Source organism: Lutra lutra, chromosome 8 (genome assembly GCF_902655055.1).
Source record: "Lutra lutra chromosome 8, mLutLut1.2, whole genome shotgun sequence".
Classification (NCBI taxonomy): domain Eukaryota; kingdom Metazoa; phylum Chordata; class Mammalia; order Carnivora; family Mustelidae; genus Lutra; species Lutra lutra.
Window position 1 is genome coordinate 55,569,411 of NC_062285.1, and position 12,470 is coordinate 55,581,880.

General features: G+C 52.3%; 1 protein-coding gene across 2 annotated transcripts; it reads right to left on the reverse strand.

Moving 5' to 3' along the window:
- On the reverse strand, window positions 1-12,381 carry LOC125107572 (guanine nucleotide-binding protein subunit gamma 4). 2 transcript variants are annotated; one of them, XR_007129598.1, is made up of 3 exons: window positions 12,217-12,381; window positions 2,071-2,242; window positions 1-333 (listed from the first exon to the last, which is right to left on the reverse strand). XR_007129598.1 is itself a non-coding variant. In XM_047742812.1 (3 exons), exon 2 carries the CDS (start codon window positions 2,867-2,869, stop codon window positions 2,369-2,371), a length of 501 nt encoding a protein of 166 aa, XP_047598768.1. In that variant the 5' UTR covers window positions 2,870-3,230; window positions 12,217-12,381; the 3' UTR covers window positions 1-333; window positions 2,071-2,368. The 2 variants fall into 2 exon arrangements, 1 of the variants encoding a protein (XP_047598768.1); XM_047742812.1 differs by having other exon boundaries at window positions 2,071-3,230.
- Window positions 12,382-12,470: the final 89 nt, after the last annotated feature.

The following is a 12,470-nucleotide window of genomic DNA, read 5'->3' on the forward strand; positions in this document are numbered from 1 at the left end:
TGTGTGTTTGTTCCTTTGTTTGGCAAGTCTTTCACGGGTGGTGCTGAGGACTTCAGATTACATCACATCAGGAGGTAGACGGTGGGTGGTTGTGCCCCTTTTAGTGATGGTAAGACCTATCAGTGGGGTCAGGTGGTGACAGATTGATTCTTCCATTATAAAGTTCCCCATCAACCGTCATCTTTGGTTTCATCCATTCATAATTCTTACTTTGATCCATTATTTCATTAAGGGTTGCAAAATGATTTTTCTAATTCCATATTTCTTTTATATTAGCTGGAATTCTTCAGTAAATGAGAAGTTTTCTCCACCACTTGGAACTATTTGGCTACCCTGAAATATAGTTTATATAGGACAGGCAGCATAAATGCTTAATTCTTTTTTTCCCCCAAAGATTTTTATAAAAGTAACCTCTATACCTAATGTGGGACTTGAATCTACAACCCCAAGATCAAGAGTTGCATACTCCACAGACTAAGTGGGCCGGGTGCCCCCAATTCTTCTCCTTTTTGATTGTTGATTTTCAGAATAAGAAGTTGGAAGAAGGGGCACCTGGGTGGCTCAGTCGTTAAGCAGCTGCCTTTGGCTCAGGTCATGATCCCAGGGTCCTGGGATTGAGTCGCACATCAGGCTCCTTGTTCAGCAGGGAGCCTGGTTCTCCCTCTCCCTCTGCCTGCCACTTTCCCTGCTTGTGCTCTCTCTGTCAAATAAAAAAAATCTTTAAAATTAATGAATTAATTAGATGGGGAAATGGAGAGTGAAATAGAGGGATAGAGAATGGGGAAAACTGATGTAGAGACAAAGTTAGGTGAAGGCAGAATGTCCCAGTGACAGAAAGAAGGAAGTAGAAATGGAGAGAGTGATATAGACAGACAGAGGAAAGGTAAACAGAAGGCTACACAGAGATAGAAAGGACAGAACAAAGGGTCCCAGGAAAGGAGGCTAAGAAAGAGAATACTGAAACAAAATAAAATCTTTTTTTTTTTAATTTTATTTATTTGATGGAGAGAGAGCGAGCGAGCTCGTGAGCACAACCATGGGGAGTGGCAGAGGGAGAGGGAGAAGCTGCCTCTTCGCTGAGCCGGAAGCCCCACATGGGGCTTGATCCTAGGACCCTGGGATCATGACCAGAGCCAAAGGCAGAGGCTTAACCGACTGAGCCACCCAGGTGCCCTGTGAAACAAAATAAAATCTTAAAAATAAGGGGGGTCGCTTGGGTGGCTCAGTCGGTTGAGCCTCTGCCTGCAGCTCAGGTCATGATCCCAGGGTCCTGGGATCGAGCCCTGCGTCAGGCTCCCTGCTCAGCAGAGAGTCTGCTTCTCCCTCTCCCTTTGCCTGCTGCTTCCCCTGCTTGTGCTCTCTCTGTCAAAAAAATAAATCTAAAAAAAAAAAAAAAAAAAGAACACTGAAACAGACTAGTGTCAGAGGACTTGAGGAATGTGGAGAGGAGCTTAGGGGCTCTCAGGTTAGGGCCCAGGCCTGGGCAGATACCCGGGGCTTCTACTTCCAGCTTCCTCTTGGTCGCTTCTCCAAACTCCCATCCCCACCCCCAGGGACCTGGGATTCTGACTAGCTATGTGGATGGGATCACTGGGAGCCTGAGTCCAGGGTTCCCAGCTTCCCTTATCCCATGCCAGATGAGCATGGATGTAGCAGATGCGATTATTGATGGAAGATTGAGGTCATGAGACTGCGTGAGTATTCAGAGATTTGAAAGACAAGACATTCAGGCAGAGAATGCCAGGTTCCTAGAAGCAAAGGACCATGAAGGATGTCATGAGATCCAAGGGGAGGGAAGAGCCAGGAACCCTCTGCTCAGCACTCTTCTGGTCCTAGAGCCACTGACCTTCTTTGCTCCACTCACGGTGGGAGGTAAGGGATCCAGAGACTTTTGCGTCAGTCAGGGAGATGGGTGGAGGTCCAGGGGGCACAAAGTGTCCCCTGGACCAAGAATCCCCTCCTGCCTCTGGAGGAGGAACGCACCTTATCCACACAAACTACAGAGACGATGAGCCAAGAAGGATCTCCAGCAGAGGTTGACTAGAGGAAGAGAACAGTCAACTTGCTCACCTTCAGCGGCCACGACGGAGGCTCTGGGAAGCACGATTTCCATTCCAGAAGTGGCAGAAGAGGATGTTCTGGAACCAGGGGAGCATGCCCAGAAACTAACATCAAAGCGGATGCACCGCTCTCAGGTACTGAGCGGGGGAGGCTGGGACTCTGAGCAGCCTTCTGCCTCTACCTGCCTGGGTGAAGGTGTTTAGCTGATCCCTATCCTCACTCCAGAACTTCTGCCTCCCCCCAGAGGAAGCAGTTGGCCAAAGGGCTCCAGGAGCCTGACAATCTCTCAAGGGGGGCAACAGCCCAGCTAGACTATCAGACAGTGCCTCTGAGAGGTGCGTTGTCCCCTGAAACAGCGGCCAGTGCAGCCTGGAGGAGCCCCTCGGCCACAGCCACAGTTGTCACTGCAGCCCAGGCAGGAGCTGGGACAGGCAGCTTGGCCTTTGGAGCAAGGGTAATTTGGGCAAGGTGAGCCGTGGCCGCAGGTCAAGTGCGGACCAGTGCACAGGCTGCAGGAGCTGTGTGGACAATTCAAGGGAGGGCAGGCAGGGCAGGGAGGGCAGGAGCAAGTACAGGGTGGGCCAGGGAGGCTGGGACAGGAGGGGCAGGGGGCTGCATAGGAGGGATAGGTGGTGCAGGAGCAAGTGGGTAGAGGACAGCTAGGGCAGGGGCAAAAACAGGCAGAAGGGGGACAGGACAGGCAAGGAGAGGCTGCTGCTGGTGGGCCGTGCCCGGAGGGTTGAGGGGGCTGTTGGTGAGTGGGTTTCTTGTTCCGAGGTCCCAAGCGTAGGCCGAGAGAGAAGTCCATTTAGCTGCAGGAGTGGCCAGGCTGGGGGCTGGGTAAAAGGAAAGGCAGGGGTGAAGTAGGAGGGGCGGACTAAAAGAGGCAGGGGTGGGGGCAGGATTAAAAATCTAAGACTTGGCTGAGCCTTTGCTGATCCTGCTTGGAGCTCAGACCTCCCCAGCCAGCCCTCCCCTTCAAGGCCTGCCCAGGGATGCCCTCCACGGAAAACTCTCCAGCCAGTCCCAGCGCAGAACGTAGAACGCCTCGAATCTGACACTCGCTTTCATGCCTCCAGTCCTTTGTTTCCACTGTTCCTTTTGCTCTGCTCCAATGCTCTTTTTCTCTTCTCTGCCTGGTGAGGTTCTCCCATCTCTGAAGCCTTCCCCTTTATTCAATCAAAATGTTTTTTCTTGAGCTCCGGGCACCGGGGCACCTGATACCTGCCTGGGTAAGGACCCCGGCCCGATGTGCTGCTCTGGCCCCAACGGCCACTGGCCCAACAGCCAGACCAGCTGCTTCCAGCTCCCAGACAGTCCCCAAGGGATTTAGGGAAGCAGCAGCAGCAGCAGCCGCCGCTACAGCAGGGCTGTCTGAGACACTGAGCCAGGGATGTTGGCGGGAGCTGGCAGTGAAGGGAGGATGCTTAGGTTCTGGGGATTTCCAGCCAGGGCAAATCCCAGGTGTGGGGGTGGGGTGCCCTGCTGTCTCTGGAAGACTGTATTATCGAGGACTTACCCGTGTAGCAGGTAGTGAGTAAGACAGCTAAGTTAACTCTTTCACAGAGCTCCAGTGAAAGTGAGGGGTGGGGCAGGGTGGGGACCAAAACCAAACCAGTAAATAAACAAATGCAGGAGCTGATTTCAGAGCCTGAGAATAGCTGTGGGAAAGCCACCGTGCCCTGATAACAAGGGGCTCAGAGAGATGGGTCCTTTGGCAGGAGCAACTAGTCAACCCCCAAACTGGCAGGTATGACAGCACTTAAAAGTTTGGGGGGAGGGGCACCTAGGTGGCTCAGTTGTTGGGCCTCTGCCTTCGACCCAGGTCATGATCCCAGGACCCTGGGATCAAGCCATGAATTGGGCTCCCTGCTTGGCGGAAAGCCTGCTTCTCCCTCTCCCACTCCCCTTGCTTATGTTCCCTCTCTCACTGTCCAATAAATAAACACAATCTTAAAAAAAAAAGTTTTGGGGAGATACAATCTGTCAAGCCCCAGCAGACCAAGGGGGAGCTATCTGAGGCTGAATGCATCCCAGGTGTCTGGGCTATGGAGAAAAACAAAACTGAGGAGGGGATAAGGAATGTGGGAAGTTGCAGTATCAAATTTGATGGTCTGCATTGCCTGGTGGCTCAGTCAGTTAAGCATCTGCCTTTGGCTTAGGTCATGATCCCAGAGTCCTCTGGGTTGGAGCCCTGTGTCGCATCAAGCTCCATGCTCAGCGGGGAGTCTCCTTCTCCCTCTTCCCCTCTCCAGACTTGTGATCTCTTTCTCTCTCTGTCAAATAAATAAAATCTTTTTAAAAATTAAATTAAATTAAGTGGTCAAGGAAAGTGTCACCAAGAAGGGATATTTTAGCAAAGACTTGAAGGAAATGAGGGAGAGAGCCATGGAAAGATATAGTGGAAGAACATTCAACAGAAGGATGGGGGTGGGGCAGAGGTGGTGATCCTGGTGGGACTGGGGGTAAAGGAGAGTGCTAATGGCATAGGTAGGGAACAGGGCAGGGCCCCCAACACGCAAGGCCCTGGGAACCCCCGCAGGGGCTTGGATCTTACTCCAGTAAAAGACAAAACCAAGGAGGGTTTTAGGCAAGAAAGTGTGTGGGTCTTCTTGGTCTCACTCCTGACCCCTGATTAGAACATTCTTCCTGTGTATTTGGTATAACCACTTTGGAAAACAGTTGGGCATTATCTAATAGAGATTGCCTATAGGAACACTTTGACTCTAAGGTTTGGTTTGGCTTTTTTCTTTTTTCAAGATTTTATTTATTTATTTATTTGACACAGAGAGAGCGAGAGTGAGAGAGCACAAGTAAGCACTGCGGCAAGCAGAGGGGGAGGGAGAAACAGGCTACTCGCTGAGCAGGAAGCCTAATGTGGGGCTTGATACCAGGACTCCAGGATCATGACCTGAGCTGAAGGCAGACGCTTAAGTGACTGAGCCACCCAGGTGTCCCAGTTTGGCTTTTCAAGTAAGTTCTACACCCAATGTGGGGCTTGAACTCACAACCCTGAGATCAAGAGTTGTATGCTCTACCAATTGAGACATCAGTGCCCCAGGACTCTTAGTTTTGTTTTGTTTTGTTTTTAAGTTTGTTTGTTTGTTTGTTTTAAGATGTTATTTATTCATTTGACAGAGATCACAAGTAGGCAGAGAGGCAGGCAGAGAGAGAGGAAGGGAAGCAGGATCCCTGCTGACCAGAGAGCCCGATGCGATGCGATGCGGGGTTCGATCCTAGGACCCTGGGATCATGACCTGAGCCGAAAGCAGTGGCTTTAACCCCACTGAGCCACCCAGGCGCCCCAGTTTTTTTTTTTTTTTAAGATTTTTTTTTTAAGGTTTTACTTATTCATTTAACAGAGAGGGAGAGTACAAGCAGGGAGAGCAGCAGGCAGAGTAGAAGGGAGAAGCAAGCTCTCTGCTGAGCCAGGAGCTGGATGTGAGACTTGATCCCAGGATCCTGGGATCATGACCTGAGCTGAAGGCAGATGCTTAATGAATTGAGCCACCCAGGTGTCCCCCAGGACTCTTAGTTTTATAGCTTGGAAGAACTCTTGCATGTACGTCCTGGGAAACACGTGCAAGAATGTTCTTAGCTGGGGGTGCCTGGGTGGCTCAGTGGGTTAAGCCTCTGCCTTTGACTCAGGTCATGATCTCAGGGTCCTGAGATCGAGCCCCACATCGGGCTCTCTGCTTAGCGGGTAGCCTGTTTCCCCCTCTCTCTCTATGCCTGCCTCTCTACCTACTTGTGATCTCTGTCAAATAAATAAAATCTTTTAAAAAAATAAAAAAGAATGTTTTTAGCCGTGTTAGTTATGATGGGCATACTGAAAACAACTCAAATATCTACCAACAGTAGGATAAAAACATAAATAGTGATATATTTATGCAACTGAGTACTATGCAATAATAAAAAGGGAGTTATGTGCAACAACTTGGATATGTCTCACAAACAGGAAGTTGAACAAAAGAAGACACAAAAGAGTAATACAGTGTCATTTCATTTACATAAACCTCAAAAACAGACAAGATTAAGCAATATTGTTTAGGGATGCATACATAGGTGCTAAAACTATAAGGGAAAACAAGGAAGGGACCTCTGGGTGGCTCAGTTGCTAGGCATCTGACTTTGGCTGGGGTCATGGTCTCAGGGTCCTGGGATCAAGCCCCATGCCCCCATGCCAGGCAACCTGATCAGTGGGGAGTCTGCTTGTCCCTCTGCCCTTCTCCCTGCTCTGTTCTCTCTCTCTCTCAAAAGATAAATAAATAAATAAATAAATAAATAAATAAATAAATAAATAAATAAATAAAATCTTTTAAAAATGCAAGGAAATGATTATCACAGAAGTCAGGAGGGTGGTTACTTCTTAGGGGAGGAAAGAAATTATGGGAAGAGGGGTGCCTGGGTGGCTCTGTGGGTTGAGCCTCTGCCTTTGGCTCCGGTCATGGTCTCAGGGTCCTGGGATCAAGCCCAGCATCCCATTGGGCTCTCTGCTCAGCAGGGAGCCTGCTTCCCCTCCCCCTCTGCCTGCCTCTCTGCCTGCTTGTGATCTCTCTCTCTCTCTCTGTCAAATAAATAAGTAAAATCTTAAAACAAAATAAAGAAATTATGGGACACAGGGAACTTCTGGAGTGCAGGAAATAACTATTTCTTTTTTCTTTTTTTAAGATTTTACTTATTTACCTGGCAGAGAGAGACAGAGAGAGAGGGAACACAAGCCTGGGGAGTGGGAGAGGGAGATGCAGGCTTGCCTTGGAGCGGGGAGCCCAATGCAGGGCTCGATCCCAGGACTCTGGGATCATGACCTGAGCCAAAGGCAGACGCTTATGACTGAGCCACCCAGGCGCCCAGGAAATACTATTTCTTGACTTGGATGGCAGTTAAATAGGTATTTGGTGGGTCGCCTGGGTGACTCAGTGGGTTAAGCCGCTGCCTTCGGCTCGGGTCATGATCTCAGAGTCCTGGGATCGAGCCCCGCAGCGGGCTCTCTGCTCAGCAGGGAGCCTGCTTCCTCCTCTCTCTCTGCCTGCCTCTCTGCCTGCTTGTGATCTCTCTGTCAAATAAATAAATAAAATCTTAAAAAAAAATAGGTATTTGGTTTGTTCCAGTTTATCTGTACCCTGTTCGTAATGTATTTATATATTCTGCCTAGAAAGAGAAAATAAAGTATCACTTTTTTTTCCCTCTTGTCCATGCCACCTCGTTCAGATCAAGATGGAGAAGTTAGATACTTTCTAGCCCATATATCTATCTTTTCCACCAGATCTTAAGCACAGAGACTTTCCCTGTATTTCTGGCACCTATCAGTGCCTGGCATGAAGCAGGTGATAAGTGTTTGCTGAACTGGATTGCATTGAATTCCCAAGACTCTCATCCCATGGAGAGAGGGGCAGCTGTGGAAAAGGAGGAAGCCTGCTATGGTCAAGAGCGCTCAGGACCGTGGCACCTGGGCAGCTCAGTGGGTTAAAGCCTCTGCCTTCGGCTTGGGTCATGATCCCAGGGTCCTGGGATCAAGTCCCATGTCGGAATCTCTACTCCACAGAGAGCCTGCTTCCTCCTCTCTCTCCCTGCCTGCCTCTCTGACTACTTGTGATCTCTGTCAAATAAATAAATAAAATCTTTAAAAGAAAAAAAAAAGAGCACTCAGGACCACCAGGACCTGGGTTCCCATCTTAGCTTTGCCACTTCCTAACTGTGCAATCTGGGCAAGCTGCTTAACTTGTCTGATTCTCAGCTCCCTCTTCCGTGAAATGATAACGTGGGATCATATCTGCCACCTCTCTGGACTGTGTAGGTTAAGGCACATGCCTAGCACAGTGCCTGGAACACAGTAGGTGCTCAACAAAGGATAGCTTCCCAACCCCCTGGCCCCAGCCCCACATCTTTTCTTCAAAGGAAGCTACTAGATGGGGCAGCCAGATATCAAAGATAGCCCGAGAGAGTGGGACAACATCTTTGGTGAAGGCCCCTGGAGCTCAGGTGGATCTGTAGTCTGGTGGAGAGCTGGCAGACAGGGGGATCCAACTGAAGCTAAACTGATCCCAGGCAGTTGGTGGGAGTTGGCCGGGGAGATAGGACACCAGGGTTCTGGGAGTTTCCATCTCGGGGAAGTCCCAGGTGTGGGTGCAGGGGTACCAGTTCGGCCCCACCCAACACTTTGGCTCCAGGGGATGTGGGCACAGGGAGGAAAGTGGGTCAGAGTAGGGCTGGAATTTAAGCCCATTGGTCCCATTACCTCTTTGCCAGCTCCAGAGGAGGCAGGGCCACAAAGGAGCCTGCTCCCTCCTCCAATGGGCCTTCAATTCCTTATCCTCAGAAAGGAAGAACCTTGGCACCTTGGTGTCTAGCCAAGAGGAACTGGAAGCCCCCCCAGTGGACAGAGCAGAGAGAACCCTCTAACTCCTGGATTGAGGGTCTGTACAAAACACTGCTACACCCACCCACATGACCACTGACAGACCCTGGGAGCTCTCCCCTCACATGGACTCCAGACAACTAGACCTGCTCTTCATTCCCGGGAATGGGACAGGTCAGGGCTGGATCAGGGAGGGGGAAGGGTGCATGGCAGAACAGCTTGGAGGAAAAGGCTTTTCTGTCTGGTGAGGCTCCAGCTAGGTAAACACAGGAATCCCTTACCCTGGGGGATCTGCCAGCAACGTGGGGCTTTGTATTCTGTGTATAATCTGAGGCCTAAGCCTGTGGTTTCCTCTTCCCTATCTGTGCCTCTATTTCCCTTTCCGGAGGAGGAAATCAAGGAGTTACTAGGTGTCCCCAGGGCCCCACTTTGGCTTTTAGGAGGTGCTTATCATCTCTCCCTTGTACTGTATCAAAATCCAGGTGGGGAACAAGAGTGGAGGGACCCTCTTCTTTCTCGGGGGAGAGGGTGGCTGGGAGCCAGTATCCTGTTTCAGGCCCTTTGCACATATTCTTTTGTTGCCTTCCTTTCTCTCCACTCGTCAGTTTTTCCTGGAAGCCTTTCCCGATCTCCTCAGCTGGGGGGAGGTCCCCCTATTACCCCTCTCATTGTGCCTTATGCCTCTGCACACTACTTATTACTTGCAATTTTGAGGATAATTTGGTAAACATCTGACTCCTCCACCAGATTTTGAGCCTGTGGCGGCAGGAACCATCTCTGGGTATTCCCAGGGTCTAGTACAGTGCTTGGCACACAGTGGGTACTTAAAGAAGATTTCTTAAATTAATGAAGGATGCATGTTCAGGGAAGAAACTCCTAGAGTTGTTTAGGCTAGTCCCCCAGTCTTGTGTTTCAAAATCAAGGCCTTATTCCTGGCGCTCTGGGCGGCACCGGGGGCCAGGAAGGGCCTTCCACACACAAAGTCATTCACCAGGAAAGCCGACAAACTGGCAAGCGGGAGAAGAGGCCTGGTCAGAGTGGTGGAATTGAGCAAGCACTTGGGACAGGGCTGGCACCAGCCTTGGCACCGGGCAGGTCTGAGGGAGGATGTGGGAAAAGAGGGAAGGAAGGGAAAAGAGAAGACACGTGTTGTACAAAACATGTTTTCATCACACTCTCCCTGGATGCCCTGGCCTCCAAGCTCCAATGGCACTTCCGTGCCTTAATGATGTCCTTGGGGGCTGTAATGTAGCTCCCCCACCTCCTGCAGACATCTGCCAGCCACCTCTGAGCGAGGCATAGGATGTTCTCCCCAGCACAAGTGTGGGCATGGGATAATTACCCATTCAGTGTCCTCATGCTGGTGGGGGGAGGGGAGGATGACAATGAGAGGTGGGGCAAACAAGAACAGTCAGGGCAGGTGGGTTGGATGTCCTGTCCTCAGGATCTCTCCTTTTGGTCTTTGTGATGAGGGAAGCAAAGGAAGCCCGGTCCTGAGGCTCCCAAGAAATAATTTCTTCAAGTTGCCAGAGTGACCCGGTGGAGCAACCACAAACAGTAAAGTCTTGAAATAGGGATGACAGAAGGGGAGAAGAAATGAACGGAGTTCTCTCCAACCAGCTTTCAGAGTAGGAGGCTCTCTTCCCAAGTCGCCTGCTGAAATCCCTGGACAGAACACTGGTTCCATTGCAAGCCGGAGAGAAGAAGAAACCGAACCCATCACAATGCTCCACTTTCCTGATCCCCAGTCTGCTGGCTTTTTGTTTTGACTTCCAAACAGACCCCAGTCATTGGGTCTCAGGGAGGGGCGGGGGCGGAGGCGCGGCAATCCCGAGGGGAGGGGCCGGCACAGGGCGGGTCTTCCCGGGCATCGCCCCCTGGCTGCAGTCCTTGGCTGGGGACGGAGCAGGCCACCCGAAGGGAGGAGCCACAGTTACCAAAGGCGGATGGATGGACAAACACCACCAGAGACAAAGACAGAGGCAGACAGACAGACAAACCAAAACAAAGAGAAGGGCAGAGATAGATGAGATGGAATTTTAGACCTGCTGACCCTTTCCAGGCCACCACAAGGGTTTGGTACCCCCCGCCCCCTTTAGCTTCCTGGTCCCCAGCTGCTACCCCAGCTGCACAGTTCTAGAGCCCTAGCTCTTGGCCTCTGGGACCAGCCTCTGAGCCCCTTTAAGAGGGAGAGGGGGGAAGAGTTGGGAGAGGAGATTCCCAGCAGGAAGAGTGTCATGGGGGTGGTGCCTGGTTCTGTGTCAGGATGCCCGGCCAAGGGCCAGGGAGGGAGCCATGCCCTTGTCCGGTCATGAGGACAGGAGACTCATTCACTGTAAACCAAGTACAGATGTGCTGGGACAGGGAGGGGGAATTGGGGCCACATTCACAAACCGCACTTGGGCCCACCCTTCTTCCGCCAGCCGCCAGCCGCCGCCAGCATCAGGACAGGAGGGGTTAACTCCGTAGCCTCCTGGCAGGATCCCTGCCACACAGGCCGGCGCCATCCCACCCCAGCCTGGATGCCTGGGTCCAACTCCCTGACACTGGCCCCTCCCGTGCTGCTGAGTGCTGCTCCCAGGGTAACCAAGCAAAGTCAATAGCAGCCAGGCCACCTGGGGACGGGACCCTGGAGTACCTATTCCCAGTTCTTTCCACCCCTGGAGTGAAAGGGAGGGCCTTGTCTGCACCCCCATTGACGTCTCCTGTTCTCCTGAGAGAGCCGCAGCACGCCCCTTCTTTCCCCCTCTCCGTCACCTGACTCTGGCTACCAAAAGTGGCCTTTCCTAGGAGGAAGGACACCTGGCCTCCAGGGTGGCAGTGAGGACAGAGCAGAGTAATTTCTGTATGGAAAATGTGATGATGTGATCAGGAAGGAGTCCACGTCCCCAGCGCTGGTCACCCAGGGATTGTTGCTGGGGGAAGGTCCTTCGGGTGCGTCCCTCCCGCCCAGCTCAGCCCCTATTACTGCTCCCCTTCTCTCCTTTCTCACTCCCACCTTCGTGCCTATGGAAGTGTTTGGGGTCCATGCACAGAGCCTGGATTTCAGACCCCTCCTTTTCTCTCACTCTGTCTGCAGTAGAATGGAGACAAACCCCTGGGTTCCCACTGTTGGCCTGAGACTCTTTGGTGGTCATGCTGAAGTCAGACACACACACACACACACACACACACACACACACACACACACACACACAGAGTCAACAACATTCGTGGCGCATCTACCAGGCAAGCAGGCGCTGGTTAAGGCCGACACACACCCTCCGCTCGGGCTTTCTCCCTCACACCCAGCCCCAGGCTCCTCCCACTCCCAGCTACAGTTCCTCCTGCCCTCCTCGCCAGTCTTTCCCTCTCCAGATCCAAGGTGGGGACAACATTGGCAGCCAGCGACCCAGCGACCCTAAACCCCGGGCTTACTCAAGAAGGCAGGGTGAGAGGAGGAGGTCTTCCACAACCCCTCCCCTGCCTCAGCAACCCCCCCCAAATCCCACTAGGTAAACCAGTTTGCTCCTGGCACCAAAAGACGACCTGGGATAGGCTAGGGGAAGTAGAGACTACCTTGACCTGCAGGTGAAGGCTGAGCAAAGGGTAAAGACAGTGGCATTTGCTTCGTACCCCGTAGCCCCATCACTCCACCCCCAGAGATACAGCTCCCATCGTCTCCCCTCGGGAGGTAGCAGAGACTGGCTTCACTGAACCACACAGCCGGGCCAGGGAACCCAACCAGTCCCCCTAAATGGCAGGAAGGAGAAAAGTGCCAGAGAGAAAGGGTGGCATCATGGGTCCAGGACACTGACCTCTTCTGCCAGCCTTGCCCAGCCTCCTGGGGATGGAGCCACGGAAGCCCAGCAAATGGGAGGGGCAGAGACCCAGGCGTCCGGGGCTGCCCCGCCCAACCCCCCTCCCACCCACCCCCGCCCCCCAGCCCCAGGGCACCGAGGAGGGAGCCGGGCAGGGGCAGGCGGCAGGGGAGGGAGGAGCGAGGGCGGGAGGGGGAGGAGGGAGCCGGGCTGGGAGGGAGGTGGGGGGGGGTGGGGAGGGAGAAAAAGAA